General features: G+C 41.3%; 1 protein-coding gene across 1 annotated transcript in view; it reads right to left on the bottom strand.

Moving 5' to 3' along the window:
* Polr2F (RNA polymerase II subunit RpII18) overlaps window positions 1–21,336 on the bottom strand; it is a 64,327-nt gene extending 42,991 nt beyond the window's left edge. The window contains exon 1 of the mRNA XM_067759861.1: window positions 21,173–21,336. Coding sequence (XP_067615962.1) covers window positions 21,173–21,201 — 29 coding nt within the window. The 5' untranslated portion in view covers window positions 21,202–21,336. The remainder of the gene's footprint in view (window positions 1–21,172) is intronic.
* Between the last annotated feature and the right edge of the window lie 1,436 nt (window positions 21,337–22,772).

Raw genomic sequence — 22,772 nt, 5'->3', positions numbered from 1 at the left:
TATTGCGAGTTTTTTTGGTTTGAACTGGTAAGTTATCGATTGAATTATCTTTTCGTGAACCTTCATTAAGATGTTTTAGTTTTGTTTTATTTAAATAAATGACTGAATTGGGTAGTTTTTTCGCTTTACACGGTTTTTGTATAGGAAAACGAAGATTTCACTTTACACGGTTTTGTCTGGAACCGATCTTCCGTGTAAATCGGGGGATAGGTGTATAGCTTCTCCAAAACCAATTGTCAACCTCACCTATCCTGTTTCACTAACAGACGAGGCTCTGGCGACCCCAGGCTTCTCATGGAACTTGGGGGCGGTGAGGGAGAGAATGGCCTGAAGGTTTAATGTGACCACACAAATCGTTCCCGAAATGGTCGAGCTAGCACCTTAATGGTGCTGTGGTACCGGAACGTACCGGATCTGTATCCGGCAAAGGACCATTACATCGATAACACTCCCCAAAGCCTTCGGGGAGCAACCTTATCGCTACAACAACAACAACAACAACATGTGGAATCGAATATTAGAGAATGGTTTTATTTGTGCATTTTTACATCCAGGAATGGAATGCAATTGTCTTTTTCGAATTCAATTGTAAATTTTAGTTTTTGTGGTAACTATTAAATGTATATAGAATTATTTTTACGTCATTACGTCGGACAATTTCGAATATGTCGTCTACCTATTTGACTAGAAATTTTATTTGAATATTGTGCTGTTGCTTAAGAGTTTTGAAGGCGTTGTCAAGTAGGTCGTCCATTATATCTGTTATTGTGGAGGAGAGGGGTTTCCCATAGGCATTCCGAAAGTTTGTGTATAGATTTTGTTGCCAAACATAAAATAGCTGTCCAATAAGCAAAAGTTCAGTATATTTCGAAATTTGTTTTTGGGGATGTTCGTTGCATTCTGTATTTTTCCCCATTTGTTCATAATTATATTGATTGCAAGAGACGTGAGCATGATACAAAGAAATACAGGATGAGATCACGATAGTCACTTAAAAAATTAGGTGATCCATTATATCTGTAATTTTGACGCCTATGCAGAAGATATCACACTTATAGTGATGCCAGCTTTACAACAATACAAGTTACGTGTGTTTTTCTGTGGTTAGAACATTATAAGGTGGTGTTGACATTGCTCGAGTTTATAATCAGATTCAATTGCATGCGTAAAATTGCTTGCAAATAATTGAATGACTCACTGTTTTCACCAATGAAATGTCACTAAAAATTAACTCCTTTCTTCTCTTATCTTCTCCTCTCTTTTCGTGCGAAAAAATTATCACCTTTTTTTTTTTTGATTTCCTTAAAAAATAAAAAAATGTCGTATGCAATCGCGCGATTTTTTATTAAACATTTTCGCCGCCGGGCTTTGGTTCAACAAAAAAAATACACCTTTTTTTAATTTCCTATCATAATAAATTAAACATTTTTAATTTCGGATCATAAAAAATGTAAGTGTTTACTTAAAAATCTCGCGTTTCGGTAAATTAAATACATTAATTACAAATTATTCAGAGAATTCCAATTAAACAAAATATACATAAAATGTATGTTTGTTTGCTTTTATGTTGACCTGCTACCACCTTAAAATGTTCTACCCATTAAAACATAAGTAACTTCTATTGCTGCGGAGCGGACAACACTATTCCCCACCTTCATATGTTTTTGTTTAATTGCAAAAACGAAAAAAGCGACAACAGTACCGACCGGTTTATCGCGGATAACTTTAAAACGGTTAAAAAAATATAATTTCCGCTAATGGATTCTGAATCTTGGCGAAAATACGCGTCCTTGGATACCACTTTCGCTTCCCACAGCAGCCGGTTCTACGCTTCCCGCGGCAGAGGGTTCTATGTACCGGAGCAACTCCAGATTTTTTTTCCCAGACCAAGGGCTGTAATTTTAGTGTAACCATATTTAATTTGTTGCGTCCCTCCCACAAATTGTCATCCTCGGAGCAGCTCCTTGCAGCTGGACTGCCCCATACCCTCCTGCTCCGGGAAGGTATTGAACATAACCCCGGTCCCACGCTGTGGTTCTGCTGCATATGTCGGAAAAGGATTTATCTCAGACGGTCATACTCTTGCCAGTGTCTCAAGTGTAAAAGATGGTTGCATCGTTCGGGCTATTCTGGGTTAGAACCCAACGTTCGTCGCCCCCGAAATTTCTATAAAACCTTTGTGGCTCCCTGCTGTTCACGTCCAAGGACGTCCCGCGGCTTACTTTCAAACGTATCTACGCAGCGACGCTGCTAAGCAGGCCACATCATCTGTCCGCCGTTACTCGCGCCAAATGGCGCTTCCACTTAACGCAGCCGCTACAACTCATCACTACAATCTACGTAGCATTGAAAGTAGCAATTCCGAGCACCAGCTCTTACCCCCGTCCCACCCCTCCACGACACACGTACTCGCGTAAGAAGGAGTCATCAAATCCTTGTCCCCCACCGTGTGTTCTGTATGCCAGCTCAGAATATTTACGATCGCGGCATTGGTCCAATGCAGTGCATGCATTGGCCTATGCCATCTTCATAGATGCTCTGGGCTTAGAAACGGTAACCGTCCGACCGGTAAATTCGTTGCACCTTGCTGCCAAAACACTAGTACCAACTCATTGACACCAGGTACCCCAGCAATCGGACAGCACACTGTTGTTGTTGTTGTAGAAGTGCTTCGCCCCATCCAATAGGTGCTACCGATCACAAATTGTCATCAATATCCTCTAACGGGAGTCCGAGGAAACTTGCTGTTTCAGCAGGGTCGGACCATAATGAGAGGGGTGTTAGAGGCGTTGGTTCCACAATACAGTTAACGAGATGGTCATTTGGAGGCACATTACAAGCAGGACATATGTTTTGTATGTCGGGTTGATTCTGAATAGGTAAGAGTTTAACCTGTTACACTATCCAGATCGAAGTTGGGATAGAGTGACTCGCATTTCCCTAGGGAGAGTGCGTTCATTTTCTGCTAGTTTTGGGTATTGGTCTTTGACTACAGGATTCACTGGGAGGTCCGACGCCTGTTTGTGGAGTTCACTGAGGACCTGCTTGTGTTTTTTAGCTTCATACGGCTGTGTTCTCAGGTGCAGTATTTCCGCAGTTGACGGAGATGACTCCTTAAGTCCCTGGGCGGTGTTGGCTCATCAATCAGATGTCTGTTGGGATGCGCAGGTTTCTGGGTATTCAACAGGAACTGTTTGGTTAGCATCTCATTTCTCTCCCTGATGGGGAGTTTTCTCGCCTCATTATGTAGATGGTGTTCTGGGGACATAAGAAGACAGCCCGTGGCGGTTCTGAGCGCAGTATTTTGGCAGGCCTGTAGCTTATTCCAGTGGGTTATTTTTAGGCTTGGCGACCATATAGGGGACGCGTAGCATGCAATCGGCTGGCCAATTGCTTTGTAAGTGGTAAGGAGCGTTTCTTTGTCTTTTTCCCAAGTACTGCCAGCAAGGGATTTGAGGACTTTATTACGGATCTGGATTTTCGGTACAATTGCGGCTGCATGCTCACCAAAATGTAGATCCTGTCGGTAGCATAGTGCCATCGACGTAGATGTTCAAAATGGTCGACATTTGGGACGTCCATGTTGTAAATAAGGTAGCGGAGGATTTAGTCGGTGATAATGGCAGGTTTCGCGAGGCGAAAAAACTGAAGAGATCAGGGAGGTAGTCCTTTATTCTGGTGCAAAGCTCATCGATCCCTGGGCCTGGGCCTGTGGCCATTATTATGCAGTTATCGGCGTAGGAAACGAAAGTAACTCCTTCCGGTGGCGAAAGTAGCTTAGATATGTAGAAATTAAACAAAAGTGGGGATATGACACCATCCTGTGGCACCCCCTGCTTCATTCTTCGTGGTTTTGATGTTTCATGCACCGATGCCTACCGACCACCCAGATAATTTGCGGTCCACCTTTTAAGACATGGGGTAGACCTTTCCAGGTCTTGCAGTAACGTGCCATGGTTGACCGTATCAAAAGCTTTTGATAGGTCTAGCGCAACGAGTACTGTTCTATGGTGGGGGTTTTGATTTAAACCGCTATTTATCTGGGTGCTAATGGCATTTAGCGCGGTGGTAGTGCTGTGTAGTTTTCTAAAGCCATGCTGATGAGAGGCTAGTGGCATATTTGCCTTGAAATGGGGCAGTAAAATGGCTTCAATCGTCTTGGCTACTGGCGATAGGAGAGATATCGGGCGATATGACTCTCCTATGTTAGCTGGTTTCCCAGGCTTTAGTAGCGGGACCACCTTGGCCATTATCCTATTTTCGAGAATGACAAAGGTGGAAAGAGACAGGTTGAAGACTTGTGCTAAATATTTAAAACGCTCATTTCCTAGGCTTTTAGGGATCGGCACGGTTATGCCGTCAGGGCCCACCGCTTTAGATGGTTTAGCTTGACCGATGGCATCCTCAACCTCTTTGGCGGTGATGGTAATTGGGGACGCGCTGAATTTATGTTTGTTCGCGTGTCTGTTGGCCCTCCGTCTAGCTTTGTCGACCGTAGAATGCATTACATATTGTCGGCAGAAAGCGCTCGCGCATTTTTTCGCATCCGACAGCACTTTATCGCCAAAGGCGATGGAAACTTTGTCATTGTGCCTTGACGGATTCGATAGGGACTTTACGGTGGACCAAAGTTTACCTACACCGGCAGAGAGATTACAACCGCTTAGGTGCTCCTCCCATTTCGCCCGCTTGTGTTCATCCACAAGCAATCTGATGCGTTGGTTTATATCCCTTATTTGGGGGTCGCCGGAATCGAGCTGTCTTATAAGGCCACGTTCTCTAGCCAAACTTGCGGCCTCTGCCGGGAAGTGGGGCCGAATTTCGGGAATTCTACCGGCGGGAATGAAACGAGCCAAGGCGGATTCAATGACCTTGCGGAAAGCACGCCTTTGTTTCTATCTTGGATATCTTCATACTTGATGGATGAAAAACAGACAGTTTTTTTTAATAACTGTAGATCAGAATATATCGATGTTACTTCTGGTGTTAGTCAAGGCAGCCACCTTGGTCCATTGCTGTTTCCGCTGTTCATTAACGACCTTCCAAATATTTTGAAGTACTGCAAGCCGCTAATGTACGCTAATGATGTCAAACTTGTTATGCCTATCTGCTCACCAATGGATAAATCAAATTTACAATCTGATCTAAATAGCCTAGTTGAATTGTGTACTGTAAATATAATGTCACTAAACCTGCACACAAGTGCACACAAGGAAATCCTACCACTCCCAGGTGTATAAGATTGATGATTATACAATTAACCAAGTCATTAGCTTCGTAGATCTTGGCGTTACGATGTACCCAAAACTTGACTTTAAATTGCACATAGAAGGTTGCCTGAACAGAGCAAAAGGGACTTTGGCGTTCGTCAAACGATGGTCTACAGAATACGATGATCCATATATTACTAAAACTCTCTTTATATCTTTGGTAGGGCCAATACTGGAATACGCTTCGATAATCTGGAACTCTCGTTACCATACCCAATGCGACAAATTAGAGTCGGTTCAGAAGCAATTCCTGATGTTTGCGCTAAGGGATTTATCGTGGAACACCTAAAAGATTCTTCCTCCCTACTGCGGCTGTTTAAAACAGATTCAGCTCCCTACGTTACAGAGTCGTAGGGAGATATTGTGTTATTTTTAGTAAAGCTTATTAGAGGGATGGTAAATAGCCCATTTGGAATCACGTCCTTTCCAACCTCCCGCTCTTATAACCAGCTCCAGTAATTTATCCCGCAGTCCTACTCGTTGTGTGTTAAATAAACATCAGCTGCTCGAAATCACGTCCATTCCGACAGCACTAACAATCAATTCCCGTTGCTCGGGATCACAGTCCATCCCGACAACTGATTTAATAATTTAATAACGAATTTAGTAAAATGCCGCTTATTTGCAACCCTCTGCTTACGTTCGTATCGCTAAACTGTTGAATAAAACACTCCAATATTCTGTATTACAAAATGGTCGTTATTAGACTACTTTGAAAGTACTTCGCAATTAAACTTCACTTCGCAACTGATAGCGTGCTTAAATCAAACTGATTCCATGATTGCTCAGCTTGCGCTCTTTTGTACTCTCTGCTGCTTCATTTGCATATTTCTACTACAGTCTAGACGTTTCGCCTGCTAGAACTGCTGTACATATCTCCTACTTAGTAATTAGCTATATACATGTATATTTTAGTTTATGCGTTTCTCATAGCCATATGCGCGTATACGTGTAGCAACTTTTTGCTGATGACTACAAGTGTGTGCGCGTAATATCTCTTCGTGCCTTATATATATGAGTGTAAATGATGATTGACGTGTTTATGTACACAGTGTGGCTCGCTTCAATGTTTTTGTGTTGGGAGTTTATTACTAGTGATGGTAATATTCGTCACTCAGCCCTCTACCTAAGTCTGATCGTCCCGATAAGACAAATCTCTCGATCTAACCGCTGCTAGCCTCTCCAAACGAACAACGAATTTGTGTAGAATCGTAAGCTTTCCAATTAAGACCTCACATACCACTTCTCCTTGGACTTGGTTATACGCGCCAGTGACCGTACGCAACTTTGCTCCAGGTAATGGCTTTACTCTCCTGTTGACCAAATCAGATCGGATTAAGGAATGAGATGCGCCCGTATCTACAGTCAGTACACGTTCTTTGTCATCCACAATTCCTTTGACGGTAAGACTGCTCGATTTTCTTCCAATTTGCGAAACAGGTATCACAGGACATTCAATAGCTGGGGCAAGTTCTCGATAAATTTGAATATTTGGAAATTACTTAAATCAATGATGTTGATATAATATTCCTGAAACACATCTAACGCCAAATATTGAAGATAATGAAATAAGTCTTCCAAATTATAGAACATTAAGTTGTGTGTCGAACTCTGCGCATGCTGGAGGGGTAACAATATACATACAAAATAAATAGGAAGTAAGAAATATAACTCACGAATCAATAGACGCCAAGGTGTGGGTGACATCTTGCGACTGCTATTTAATAATTTAACAATGAGGGCAATGGCGATATATGGATCACCAAGTAGATCCGAAAAAGATTTTTGTGAGTTCTTTGAAGAGTACATTAAAACAACTTTGGATAGTGCGCAAAATGTTATAATCTCGGGAGACTTTAATATTGACTGGAAGAAACCAGGAACGTATAATAACAGAATAGAAAGCATTTTAAATGATAATTGTTTAAAACAACATGTCAATAAATATACGAGAGTGACAAATAACTCAAAAACGCTTATACACTTTATAATTAGCAACATTCCCTCGATTAGTGTTAATGTTGGCGAATATGGAAAAATATCGGATCATGACATTATTGAAATGAAGATAAAATCGGAAAATTGTGATAAAGACAGAAGGAAAAAAGTGAAAATTTTTAAAAAATGCTTCGCAAAAGAATTTAAGAAAGAGCGTATATGTGTAGGCCATCATAACATTCACGAGATTATAAAATTAATGGAGCTAAGATTAAAAAACACTATTAACAAATTAACTGTGGAAAAAGTCGTCAGTAACGGCAGTACGCCAACCGGATGGTACAATATGCGGTTAAAAAATATGAAACGAAGGAAGGATAGCCTATATAAAATTGCAAAAGAAAATAACAACATTAATAACTAGGAAAACTTTAGAAAATACAGAAACTCTTACAAAGTACAAGTAATGAACGAAAAAAAAGAAAGACATAAACAATAGAATAAGCCTGGCAAATGACCAGAAGATGATGTAGAGTGAGATTAAACACTTAGTATTAAAGGAAGAAAAAACTGTGAAATTTGGCAACGAAGTATGTAAGGCTGATTATGAAACAGCAAGTAATTTTAACAAATATTTTATTAGTAGTATAGAAGAAACAAGAAACTCTATAGAAAATGTGCAATATAAAAATCTAATAGTAATTCACCGTATACTTTCAAGTTTCGCATGACAAATCGGGAAGAACTAAGGAAAATATGCACTAAGATCAAAAACAAATCGGATTATGAAAAAATCAGCCCTAAAATGATATTGGATAATTGGAGTACTATTGCAGTACCTCTGACAGAATTAGTTAATGAATACTTACGAGCGGAGTATTCCCCAATAGCTTGAAAGATACAATGATAACGCCTGTTAAAAGAGTAAACAAAACCGTTAAATGTGATGAATTTCGGCCTCTAAACACACTCAAAACTTTGGAAAACATTTTAGAACAAATTGTTAAAATGCAATTAGAAGAATATTTTGAAAACAATAATTTGCTTATGAAATACCAATCAGGGTTTAGGAAAAATTACTCATGTGAAACTACAGTCAACTACGTTGTGGAGAGTGGAAAACAGTAGAAAATAAAAAAAAATATGGCTGTTTTTCTAGATTTTAAGCGTGCATTTTAAACTATAGACCGAGATATTCTTATCCAAAAACTTGAAAAGTACGGTATAAAGGATGTCAGGTCGTGGGTCGTCCCCGCGTTGGGCTTCACTCACACCTTGGCCCGCTCGGATGTATAGAGCCTCATATGTTAGGGTGGAGTACGCTGTTAAAACAGCAATATTGAAATAAATTTTTTTTGCTCGTTCAAATTATATGAACAAAAAAACCGAAAAATTACCAGCGGGCCCATCCTAAACCGGGGGTGGTATCCACAGCATGGTTGCACAGAACACCATTCTGCGTTGGTGGCCGTCGGCCGCGCGTATAAAAAAAGTACCCTGGGTGGGTCCAACACCGGTTTGGAGACCAAAACTATATCCACGCAAAGCACTTATGTTCACAGTTTTTTTGTTGGGTATTGCACAACAGAACAACAATCACCTGAAAATCACCAACTTCCACTGCAAATATCTCCGGACAGAGATACAATTTTTATTTTCCGCCTTCGGAGTATTGTTCTCGAGATTAATACGCGTCGTGGGACACCTCTTTCGACCTTCTAGGTAGCAGTCGACCTCGCACCTAAACTCGAAACTTTAATAAAATTTTATAAAATTGTGTTTACAAAAAAATGTAAACACGAGAAATGTCAAATGACATGTCCCAAAATACAACACCATGGTGAACTCACATAAGTTCACAATGATGAAAAAAGCTTCATTTGGAAGATTGCCAGATGGGCGTGCTTGATATGGTGAGAATAAGGACAGGGATGGATATAGGGTGGTCAGGATTGGAATAGACAAAAGAAAGACCGTGGGAAACGGCATAAGGAAACGGTTCTTTTCAGCGGTTCGGATGGTATAAAAGGGGGTAACTGAAGGAGAACAAAAATAAAGTAAAGTATAGCAGCATATCAAGCTGAAGTGCGCGCGCCGCTTTTTTGTAAGAAAGATATCCTCGAAAAATTTGTGTGTGGTTTAAGTTTTTTAACATTCCCTGTGCGCGGAGACCCAGAAAGGGTCAGTGTAGTGCCGAGCATAACAATTCGGTAGTTTGGACATAAGACAAAGTGCCTTCGGTTCTGAACGCGGTTTCGGTCGATAATCGGGAGGGAGAAGGGCAACACAAAACCCAACTACCAGGATAGGATTCATCGCGACAGAGAGAGGTGGAATAATTAATAAGCAGGTGAGTCCGTAAATGTAAAAGGATTTTTTTTTTGTCATCTGGACTTCCGCGCCGTTTGGGGTTCACGCGACCTCAATTTTGACTTCGGTCACCAGCCTCCTCATTAAATCCGCAGGCACGGATTCTCTTGGGTGAAGATTCCCACTCAAGCATTGTTTTCGTTTGCATAATCCCAAACTCTAGAATTTATTATCGCTTTGATTTTTTTTTGATCAAAATAATAAATTTTTGTGGATGCATTCATGTCATATTGCGCGTAGGTATGAGGGCAATATAATAGTGATGCATGTGGGACATAAGGCGCGTGAACGCCAAATCGTGTTTGGGAGCCGTAGTGAGAAAAAAGAAAAGGAAATTTGTTTTAAGTGGCGCTAATTGAGATTTTATTCTCGTAGTGGGAACCGGAAGTGGCCAGTGAAGCCTTCTGGAAGCGCCAGGGAATCACATTTTTGCGAATCACATTTTTTGCGAATCACATTTATTACGAATTACAATTTTTACAAATCACGAATTTTTACGAAAACTACGAATTCGGTATGAAATTTTACAAATGCAACAATTCTTTTTGCAACTTCAACATCAAAATTGTTACGAGTATCAACCATTTTTATAAAATCAACACCGTTTTTGTACAAAGTCCATATTATTTCTACATATTCGACGTCATTTTATACAAACTCAGCGTCATTGCCTACAAATCCGATACAATTCGATCTCCGATCTATCAAAACCCTACAACATTTTTATCAGGCAAAAATCGTAGTGCATCTCATCACGATTTTGGTATTACCATTTCATCACCAATAAATCCTTTTACTTGCGTCTCGGAAAGCTGCGTCCAATTGGATTTGTTTATTCACCTAGCCATTTACCCTAACGTTGGAGCGACCTACCTCATTATAGCATTCAGCAAAAAAGTTCACCATAATTGTAATTTGTACAAAAGCTTTTTATGGTAGATAGAAAATTAACAAACAAGTCAGGGTAGTCTTAAAATTGCTTTTTTCGTATCCCAAATTGTAAAATGTTTTAAAATTTGAAAATCACATGTATGTGCATTGACATATATCCGAGTCACTTATTCGTTTTAGTCTTAAACGCAATGTTCAGAGTAGATCGAAAATTCTATAAAATTGTAAGGTGTCTATCAGTCACAAGATATACCAAAACGATTTAGACTGTTTTTTTTTGTCTTACCTTTTTTTTTTTGCAGAGGGTATGAACCCTGCACCAATATGCTCCCCCCCCCCCCCCCACCCAATCCCCACATAAAAGAGCTCTTTTAGGCAGGCATTAGGGTGTGTTTAAAACTACTTTTTTTATATACATAACTCCAATTGAGTAGATAAGAGTTTGCTGATTTTGGCGAAGGAAAGACCCAGAAATATAGTCGAAAGGAATATTTGTCATACATTTTTTTTTATACGGAATTCATGTGCGCATTTTGATTCTTTTTAGGTTGATAATATTTATAGGCCTGTTTACGCGTGCATAAATACTGTTTGTAATACGTTTATTTTTACTTTTATATGTTTGCCTAAGGATATACATTTTTTTTTGCGAAGAAGGAACCCATATGTGTTAAATTAAAATTTACATATATGTATATATATAAATTAAGGTGTTTGAAGAAAAATATTATTGAATATAAACGAAGCTTGATTTTTTGTATAAGATTTTATTTCATTCGTGTATAGATTTTAAGATTATGTTTATTAAAAATGCGTTATTGAAGTGAAAAGAGAAGTAATATGGCTGGCTAATTTCTTTTGGGGCGGGATGTAAGGATGGAATGATGAGGAGGTAAGTAGGAGTATGGAGCATGGCATTAGGGTGACCGCAGAGTAGGTTGCACGATGCGAGCGGTCCAAGGTTGGGTGGGATTCCTGTTGTGCGGTGGGTAAGTGAACCCGAAGAGGTGAACGGAAGTAAATAAATATATATGTGCGTCCGGTTCCAAGATGGCGGGTTGAGAACCACGGCCTGCCAAACGTACTGAGCTAGCTAGGGCCACCATCTGGAACCAAAGCAACGTGTACGTGACAAGGATAAAGATAGCAATTGGTTTAAAACCTATTTAGATGGAAGAACTCAAAGAACTAAAATAAATAACGCTGTGTCTGAATATCCCAAGGCAGTTGGTTCTATGTATCGGGGCGAATCGGGATTTTTCCCGACCAAGGACTGTAATTTCAGTGTAACCCTATTTAATTCGTTATGTCCTTCCCACAAATTGTCATCCCTCCAGCAGCTCCTCGCAGCGGGACTGCTCCATACTCTCCTGCTCCGGCGCAGGGACCCAATCCGGGTCCGTCTCCTGACCCCGGACCTGAAAAATAGTTTTGCTGCGTTTGCCGGAAAAGAATCTTTTTAGGACGGTCATACTCTTGTCAGTGTGTCTCGTGCAAGGGATGGTTGCATCGGACAGGTTGTTCAGGGCTAGACCCTAAAACCAGACGTCCCCGTAATTTCTATAAAACTTTTGTGGCTCCCTGCTGTTCACGCCTAAGGGCGTCCCGTAGTCCGCGCCTTAGCGCAGCCCCTCCCCCGACGTCTCCCCCGTTGCACTTCAGAATTCTGCAGTTAAACTGTAATGGATTAACTAGTAAGATCACGGAGATAGTCGATTTCATGAAGCGGCACAACATCCGCATTGTTGCGATTCAACAGACTCAACTCACAGCAAGATCTGCTCTGCAGACCTGTTCTGGGTACAATGTCCACAGAAGAGATCGCGAGAGCGGTAATGGAGACGGTAACGCGTTTATCATACACCACTCATTGCAATATCATATATTTGATCCCGACATCGGCCGCAGGGACAATGTCCTGGAACGTCATGGCTTATCTGTCCGGTCAGGTGATATAAACCTAGAAATCATCAACATCTACATCCTTCCTGCTAGCTGCCCCATTGGATACCGCCCTAATATTAGTGCGTTACTCGCTGGCGACAATCGCATTATCTTAGGCGATTTCAATGCCCATCACGATCTATGGTATTCAAATTTGCAGGTGGGCAGCAGAGGTGAGATGTTGGCGGATCAAATAGAAGAAACGACGTTCTGCACAATAAACGGAGACGCCCCACTCGTATGGTAGGAAGCTGTCACAGTTCGCCAGATATATCAATCGTGAGCGCAGGACTCGTAAACTGCGTCAACTGGCAGCCGATGGTAACATTGGCATCCGACCACCTGCCAATACTCATCTCGCTCGAGCGTACCGCCGACTTCATCGTCTCTGAAAAACGCATTCTCATAAACTTTAACATAGGAAAGTGGAAAGAATATAAATCCTTTACAGGCAGCCGCTTTGCTGCCGTCCCTATCCCGACTGATGCTCGCCAAGGGGAGCGTGCTTTTCGCAAGGTCATTGAATCCGCCGCGGCTCGCTTTATTCCCGCCGGAAGAATTTCCGAAATTCAGCCTCACTTTCCGGCGGAGGCCGCAAATTTAGCGAGAGAACGTGACCTAATAAGACAGCTCGATCCTGACGACCCCCAAATAAGAGACATAAAGCAACACATCAGATTGCTTGTGGATGAACACAAGCGGGCGAAATGGGAGGAGCATCTAAGAAGTTGTAACCTCTCTGCCGGTGTGGGTAAGCTTTGGTCCACCGTAAAGTCCCTATCGAATCCGTCCAAGCACAACGACAAAATTTCCATCGCCTTTGGCGATAAAGTGCTGTCGGATGCGAAAAAATGCGCGAGCGCCTTTTGCCGACAATATATAATGCATTCTACGGTTGCCAAAGCTAGACGGATGGCCAAAAGACACGCGAACAAACATAAATTCAGCGCGTCCCAATTACCAACACCGCCAAAGAGGTTGAGGATGCCATCGATCAAGCTAAACCATCTAAAGCGGTGGGCCCTGACGGCATAGTCATGCCGATGCTTAAAAGCCTAGGAAATGAGGGTTTTAAATATTTAGCACATGTCTTCAACCTGTTTCTTTCCACCTTTGTCATTCCCGAAAAATGGAATCTGATGCGTTGGTTTATGTCCCTTATTTGGGGGTCGCTTGGGTCGAGCTGTCTTATAAGTTCACGATCTCTCGCTAAATTTGCGGCCTCCGCCATGAAGTGGGCCGAATTTCGGGAATTCTCCCGGCGGGAATGAAACGTGCCGAGGTGGATTCAATGACCTTGCGGAAAGCACGCTCCCCTTGGCGGGCATCAGTCGGGATAGGGAGGGCAGAAAAGAGGTTGTCTGTAAGTGTAACCCCATTTAACCGACTGCCTTCGGCCGCGCTTTTAAAAAATAACCCTGGGCTACGCCATGCCAAGTCCGGGTGTGTGGTATAACCGTGGCTACCGGCACGGCGATGTCCTTCTACGCAGAAGGAGGGTTAGATTTTATATAAGGTGCCACGATTTTCAAACTTTTGTTGATTTGTAGGTTTAGAGAGGGTCCTAAAAATTACAAAATTATCATCCGCAACTCTAGGAAACTCTTAGTTTATGAAATATAAGCTTTTTAATTTCCAAATTTAGTAAAATTTCAACTTAAGTCCTGCACTAAAATTCGGGTCGCACATGTCGATAGCGGTATCAAAAGACGCGTATTTGCGTCAAGATTCAGAATCTCGTTTAAAAGTTATTCGCGGAAAACCCGTCGGTTCTTTTGTCGCTTTTTTTGTTGTTGCAATTAAACAAACGAAAACAAATGAAGGTGGTGATTAGTGCTGCCAGCTCCGCAACAATATCTTTTTATCTTGGTAGAACATTATAAGGTGGTGGCATGTCGACATAAATGCAAACAAACATACACTATCAATGTATTTTGTTTTTGTAAAACACTTAATAATTTGTAGTCTAATATTATTTGGGGTGCTGCGCAGAAGGGTGTACTACGCAGAAGGACATCACCGAAAGCGGAAGTTAACTTTTTTCACCCGTTCAAAAGTTATCGGCGAAAAAAAGGTTTGTGTGAGACATATTATTCCCGCATGTTTGCAATCTTTTAAGCGCACACATCACTTTACTTTTTATACTTGGTATATTAACATAAACTTACTTGCACGAATTAACAAAAAAATTATGTTAAATTTTACTAATTTACTTATAAAATGTCAACACAAATATTGCAAAATATTTCTGTCCAAATGAAAACATGAAAGTGAACAGTGTTGCCAGCTCAGCAGGTAATAAAACAAGGTTTTGTTTGGTATATAAAACATCTATATTTACAAGAAATTTCTATAATAAAATTATGTTTTTATGGGAAAATGATGCTAACTTATCATAAATCGAATAATAAGTCGAATAAATGTGTTATTGACAAAATACTTTAATTTTATTTTTTCAAAAAAGGCTTAACTAAACATGCACAGTAATTGTGCGTAGAACACCCTTAGCCGATCCAACACAGGCTGCGCCATGCACAGTAATTCTGCGTAGAACACCTTTCTGCATAGGCGGCCTTGTTGTTGTTGTTGTTGTAGCAATGCTCGCCCCACCTAATAGCCGCGACCGATCACAAATTGTCATCAATATCCTCTAACGGGAGTCCAAGGAAACTTGCCGTTTCAACAGGGGTGGACCATAAGGAAAGGGGTGTTAGAGGCGTTGGTTCCACATTACAATTAAAAGATGGTTGGTATCATGTGGGGACACATTGCAAGCGGGGCATACATTTTGTATGTCGGGGTTGATTCTGGATAGGTAAGAGTTTAACCTGTTACAGTATCCAGAACGAAGCTGAGCAAGAGTGACACGCATTTCCCTGGGGAGTATGCGTTCCTCTTCCGCGAGTTTTGGATAATTTTTTTTAAGTACTGGATTCACCGGGAAATTCCGGCATAAAGGTCCGACGCCTGTTTATGGAGTTCACCAAGGACCTGCTTGTGTTTTTTCCCTTCATACGGCTGGGTTCTCAGGTGCCGTATTTCCTCAAAATGCTTACGGAGATGACTCCTTAAGCCCCTAGGCGGTGCTGGTTCATCAATCAGATGTCTGTTGGGATGCCGAGGTTTCTGGGTATTCAACAGGAACTGTTTGGTCAGCATCTCATTTCTCTCCCTGATGGGGAGTATTCTCGCCTCATTATGCAGATGCTGTTCTGGGGACATAAGAAGACAGCCCGTGGCGATTGTGCGAGCAGTATTTTGGCAGGCCTGTAGTTTCTTCCAGTGGGTTATTTTTTAGGATTGGCGACCATATGGGTGACGCGTAGCACGTAATCGGCTGGCTAATTGCTTTGTATGTGGTCATGAGCGTTTCTTTATCTTTTCCCCATGTACTGCCAGCGAGGGATTTGAGGATTTTGTTACGGCTCCAAATTATCGGAACAATTGCGGCTGCGTGCTCACCAAAATGTAGAACCTGATCAAACGTCACACCCAAGATTTTGGGGTGTAGGACAGTCGGTAGCGTAGTGCCATCGACGTGGATGTTTAAAATGGTCGACATTTGGGACGTCCATGTTGTAAATAAGGTCGCGGAAGATTTAGTCGGTGATAATGCCAGGTTTCGCGAGGCGAAAAAACTGGACAGATCAGGGAGGTATCCGTTTATTTTATTGCATAGCGCATCGATCTTTGGGCCTGGGCCTGTGGCCATTATTGTGCAGTCATCGGCGTAGGAAACGATTGTGACTCCTTCCGGTGGTGAAGGTAGCATAGATATGTAGAAATTAAACAAAAGTGGGGATAGGACACCACCCTGTGGCGCCCCTTGTTTAATTCTCCTTGGTTTTGATGTTTCGTTTCTAAATTGCACCGATGCCTGCCGACCACCCAGATAATTTGCGGTCCACCTTTTAAGACATGGGGGAAGGGTAGACCCTTCCAGGTCCTGCAGTAACGAGCCATGGTTGACCGTATCAAAAGCTTTTGATAGGTCTAGCGCTACGAGTACTGTTCTGTGGTGGGGGTATTGATTTAAACCGCAATTTATCTGGGTGCTAATGGCATTTAGCGCGGTGGTAGTGCTATGGAGTTTTCTGAAGCCATGCTGATGAGGGGCTAGCTGCAAATTTGCTTGGAAATAAAGGAGCAAAATGGCTTTAAGCGTCTTTGCAACTGGCGATAGGAGAGATATCGGACGATACGACTCACCTATGTTAGCTGGTTTCCCAGGCTTTAGTAGCGGAACCACCTTGGCCATTTTGGCTTTTAAGCATCGGCATGGCTATGCCGTCTGGGCTCACTGCTTTGGATGGTTTAGCACGACCAATGGCATCCTCAACCTCTTTAGCGGTGATGGTGATTGGTGACGCGCTGAATTTGTGTTTATGTGCGTGTCTATTGGCCCTCCGTCTATCTTTGTCGACCGTAGAATGCATTATATATTGTCGGCAGAAAGCGCTCGCGCATTTTTTCGCATCCGACAGCACTTTGTCGCCAAAGGCGATGGAAACTTTGTCTTTGTGCTTAGTCGGATTCGATAGGGACTTTACGGTGGACCAAAGTTTTCCCACACCGGTAGAGAGGTTACAACCCCTTAGGTGCTCCTCCCATTTCGCCCGCTTGTGTTCATCCACAAGCAATCTGATGCGTTGGTTTATATCCCTTATTTGGGGGTCGCCTGGATCAAGCTGTCTTATAAGGTCACGTTCTCTCGCTAAGTTTGCGGCCTCCGCCGGGAAGTGGGGCCGGACTTCGGTAATTCTCCCGGCGGAAATGAAACGTGCCGAGGCGGATTCAATGACCTTACGGAAGGCACGCTCCCCTTGGCGGGCATCAGTCGGGATAGGGAGGGCAGCAAAGCGGTTGTCTGTAAAGGATTTATATTCTTCGCACTTTCCTTTTTTGAAGTTTATGAAAGTGCGTTTTTCAGTGACGATGAAGTCGGCGGTACGCTCGAACGAAATAAGTATGGGCAGGTGGTCGGATGCCAATGTTACCATCGGCTGCCAGTTGACGCAGTTTACGAGTTCTACGCTCACGATTGAGATATCTGGCGAGCTGTGACAGCTTCCTGCCATACGTGTGGGGGCGTCTCCGTTTATTGTGCAGAACGTCGTTTCTTCTATTTGATTCGCCAGCATCTCACCCCTACTGTCCGCCCGCAAGTTTGAATACCATAGATCATGATGGGCATTGAAATCGCTTAAGATAATGCGATTGTTGCCAGTGAGTAAGGCCCTGATATTAGAGCGGTATCCACTGGGGCAACAGGTGGCAGGAGGGATGTAGATGTTGATGATTTCTAGGTTTGCATCGCCTGACCGGACAGATAGGCCTTGACGTTCTAAGACATTGTCCCTGCGGTCGATGCCAGGATCAAATATATAATATTGCACAGAGTGGTGTATGATAAACGCGAGGCCGCCTCCATTTCCACTCTCGCGGTCTTTCCTGTGGACATTATACCCAGAGCAGGTCTGCAATGCAGATCTTGCTGTGAGTTTAGTCTCTTGAATCGCAGCAATGCGGATGTTGTGCCGCTTCATGAAATCGACTATCTCCGTAATCTTCCCAGTTAGTCCATTACAGTACAACTGCAGAATTCTGAAGTGCATAAGGGGAGACGCCGCCACTCTGGGGGTGAGTGACGGGTGACTACGCCTGGGTTGTGGAAGGCCAGGACGCAATTGCTGTTGTGGCCATGGGACTGGGCGTCCTTGGGCAAGCATTGGGGTACCCGGCTGATGCTCAGCGTTGCAACCAACTATACTACGAAGGTAGTAGTTATGAGTGGTATCAGCTGTTTGAGTTGTTGGCGCCGTGGGGCGCGAGCAGCAGCGGGTACTCGTTGTGGCTTGCTGAGCAGCGGGGCTGCTGGAAGGTAGTAGGGGTGGGGGGCGCTTAGGCGTAGACTACGGGACGTCCTTGGGCGTGAACAGCAAGGGGCCACAAAAGATGTATAAAAGTTACGTGGACGTCGGGTTTTGGGATCAAGCCCAGAACAACCTGTCCGATGCAACCATCCCTTGCACGAGACACACTGAACAGAGTATGACCGTCCTAAAAAGATTCTTTTCCGGCAGATGCAGCAAAACCATTTCTCAGGACCGTCAGGAGACGGACCCGGAGTGGATTCGATGCCTTCCCGGAGTAAGAGAATATGGAGCAGTCCTGCTGCAAGGAGCTGCTGGGACGATGACAATTTGTGGGAGGGACGAAACAAATTAGATGGGGTCACACTGAAATGACAGTCCTTGGTCGGGAAAAATCCCGAGTCGCTCCGGTACATAGAACCGACTGCCTTGGGAAGCGGCGTATTTGCGTCATGGTGAATAGTGTTTCCAGCTTCGCAACAATATCTTTTTATCTTGGTAGAACATTATAAGGTGGTGACAGGTCGACATAAATGCAAACAAACATACACTATCAATGTATTTTGTTTTGTAATTCTCTGAATAATTTGAAAAATTATATATAAAATATTCCCCCAGAAGGACATCACGATGTTTATACCACACACCCGGACTTGGCATGGCGTAGCCCAGGGTTATTTTTTATAAGCGCGGCCGAAGGCCGCCTATGCAGAAAGGTGTTCTACGCAGAATTACTGTGCATGGCGCAGCCTGTGTTGGATCGGCTAAGGGTGTTCTACGCACAATTACTGTGCATGTTTAGTTAAGCCTTTTTTGAAAAAAATAAAATTAAAGTATTTTGTCAACACATTTATTCGACTTATTATTCGATTTATGATAAGTTAGCAACATTTTCCCATAAAAACATAATTTTATTATAGAAATTTCTTGTAAATATAGATGTTTTATATACCAAACAAAACCTTGTTTTATTACCTGCTGAGCTGGCAACACTGTTCACTTTCATGTTTCATTTGGACAGAAATTTTTTGCAATATTTGTGTTGACATTTTATAAGTAAATTAGTGAAATTTAACATAATTTTTTTTTTGTTTATTCGTACAAGTAAGTTTATGTTAATATACCAAGTATAAAAAGTAAAATGATGTGTGCGCTTAAAAGATTGCAAACATGCGGGAATAATATGTCTCACACCAACCTGTTTTTCGCCGATAACTTTTTGAACGGGTGAAAAAAGTTAAACTTCCGCTTTCGGATTCTTAATCTAGACGTAAGTGCGCGTCTTTTGAACCTCACTCCAAAATTTTGGCCTAACTTTATGGTGGGGCCCATGATTCAATTACTAGAGGTTTGTTCTTCAATGACAGCAGAGCTTTGACACTCCCAAATTGAAAAATCTGGACGGGTTGCTTTTACGAAGTAAGGAAAACGGGGAATAATTCAATTCCCTTTAGCGAAAATTGTAGTAGCAAAGTACATTTAGTAGTATATTAGTAGTGATAAAAAATTTGTAAATGCCAACAGGTTTTGGAGGAAATAATTCATTTTCTACTAAATATTTCATGAATTTATAAAGAGCTATGTTGGTTTAGAATTTTATTCAAAAATACACTATCACAATTTGTTTCAAAAACCCCCTATATGAGCATAAGTTCAATGCATTTTGACATAAGAGGGAGTTAATGAAAAGCATTCTGAGGCGTTCTTCAATCTAATTCTATTATAGGGCGTTTTTGTGACAAATCATGAAATGGTAAGTTTTTGAAAAATATTTTGAGATAGGACTATATTGAAAAGGCAGCCGACATGGTCTGCCAAAAAAAATGTAAAAGAAAATGGCTTATTGTCTTAGAACTGTATATTCCAGTCTTGACTTTGACAGAAGAGTTCAGCGTTTATGTGGTCCTGCTACACAGGGAGTATTCACCTTTTTACTCTGAAATTTCGGAAAGCTCCTTTACGTTGAGTATTCATGGAAGTCTTCCGTTAATTTAGAATATTCGGAACACGTCCATTTCATACTACCTCACGGGGTCCGAATATATCAAATAAGTATATACTACATAATATTCCAAATATAAACCGATTACCCAAATTCTTAAATGGGGACGAATTTTCCGAACATACGGAATGAATAAGTTAACATGCTCAATGAGTACATTTCATTATGGCATCTCCGATATTTACTAATTACATTTTTATGTAAATCGATTTACTAGTCGAGTTTTTGACGTTGAACGATGAATTTTGAAGTGGTTTAGGTTTACGAAAGTGCACGATTCCTTGATGTCCGTACTTTTCAAAAAATTACCTATGTTCAGCCACACTAATAGATCATGGCATAGTTAATAAATTCATCATAAAATTAAAATAAATGTTCTAATGAATTATGCAGTTCAGTACTTATCGGGGATTTGTAAACTGATTGCTTCCTTTTTCTATACTAATATTTTTCGAAAATTGCAAAGAAACAACACAGTTAACGGATGTCAATTCGATTTGGGAGCAAAATGGCTGCAATTGTCAAAAAATTCGTCTGTCGAGCAAACCTCTTCTGATTGAATCATGGGTGGGGCCCCTAAATTGCAATACTACCATTTTCATGTGGTTGTGCTCTCAAAATTAATACTGATGTCAGTACGCGTCGTTTGATACCTCTCTCGATATTTTTGGACGAGTATTAGCAGGGTCATGCTGCTGTATACAATTACCGTAACCTTATCGGTACAACAATACCTACAACACCACCAACCAAATTTGTATGGGAAGCCATGGAACAAACTCAAATCTAACATTTTTAATGAATGCTGCACTGTTATCAATTGTTTCAAATTCATATAACATACAGCATTACGAAAACTTTTGAACTGTCTCATTGTTACTTACTCATCATTATCATATTCTCCTTCGTCCATGTTAAGCAGCAAATTTAGCTGGTAAGGCAAACAAAAAATTTACCCAAATTAGCGATGAAATCATAGCATAGTAAAATGAATTTAAGGAATTCTCGACTATCGTTATCCTCTATTATCGTTTCCAATCACTGAACTAATAGAGTTGGCAAATATCTGTGACCTTTTGATTTTGTCACAGCTACTGAAATATCACAGTACAATTAAGTGACAGGTTAGAAGGAATAACCGTGATTGCCTGTGACAGCATTTATTACCCGTTGCCAATCACGCTTACCAATAAACTCAATCACAGAAAATTTTTTTTTATTACGCGAGCTCGAAAAACACGCTCCAACTAGCTAAACAATTTCATTATGGCAAAACCATACAGATGGTTACTTTTTTTAGCTGCTTTGACATATCTACTTCTAGCGCAGTATGTTTTTGACACTCAACCAGAGAATTACAAAAACAAAATACATGAATTATTCTAATTAATTCTTATAAGCTACCTACATACATATTTACATTAATACATAAGGGTTTTTTTATATTACGCGAGCTCGAAAAAAACGCTCCAACTAGCTAAACAATTTCATTATGGCAAAACCATACAGATGGTTACTTTTTTTAGCTGATTTGACATTTCTACTTCTAGCGCAGTATGTTTTTACACTCAACCAGAGAATTACAAAAACAAAATACATAAAATGCGTGTGTTTGATTGTATGTATGTCACCCTGCCGCCATGCTGTTCTTTTGTTTTTTTTGTTTATCTGCACATTCTTATATTCATTTCATTCACTCGTTCACAATAGTGCCCTATTTTTGAATATGCAACACTATACAACACTATACAACACTATCAATCAGGTCGGAAATTTCCTAAGCGGTTTCAGTTGAAACCGCTTATCCAACTCAACTCGATTACTTTTTATTGTTGCTTTCCATGCAATTCGGTAAGCTAGCTAGTGTTTTAATTGTAATAGTTTGCAACGAAATACAGCTAGACTAAAGCAAAGCTATGATCACAGGAAAATATCGCTTCTATGCTATAAACCAATAAAATGAGCGTATTATTTAAGCTGCGACTGAATAAAAGTAGATGTCCCAGAAAATGATACAGAGGCGGCTATTGAAAAATCGACGGTCGCAGTCATAGTGTACCTATACAAGTGTGTCAACTAAGCGATAAACGTCAAAACTACAAACAGCATCGCTCACCTGATGCAAATCTCAGGTCTAGAGTTGCATTTTTGGTACATAAGAGTATTTCAAACTGAGTTGCATTTGATAGTTTAATAAAACTTTGTAGTATTTACAGATGAAATAATTGCAGATATTTCCGCGGAAATAAGAATACTGGAATATTTATAGCCTGCAACAATACGGAAACATACGGAAAGCAAATTTTTTTAAATTAGATTCAAAATATAAAGCGCCACACGTATAACGTGGAAAAATTCCACTTCTAAGGCTGTTTACACCAATGCATAAGGGCAAAATTTTACAAACGCGTTGGTCGCTTCAAAGCAAAGACAACGTACGGCGTTTCATTGTTTTTCGTATGGCGTTGTCAAAGCGTAGGCACG

This window comes from Eurosta solidaginis, chromosome 1, assembly GCF_040869045.1.
Source record: "Eurosta solidaginis isolate ZX-2024a chromosome 1, ASM4086904v1, whole genome shotgun sequence".
Lineage (NCBI taxonomy): Eukaryota > Metazoa > Arthropoda > Insecta > Diptera > Tephritidae > Eurosta > Eurosta solidaginis.
This window is presented reverse-complemented; position numbering and strand designations above follow the sequence as displayed.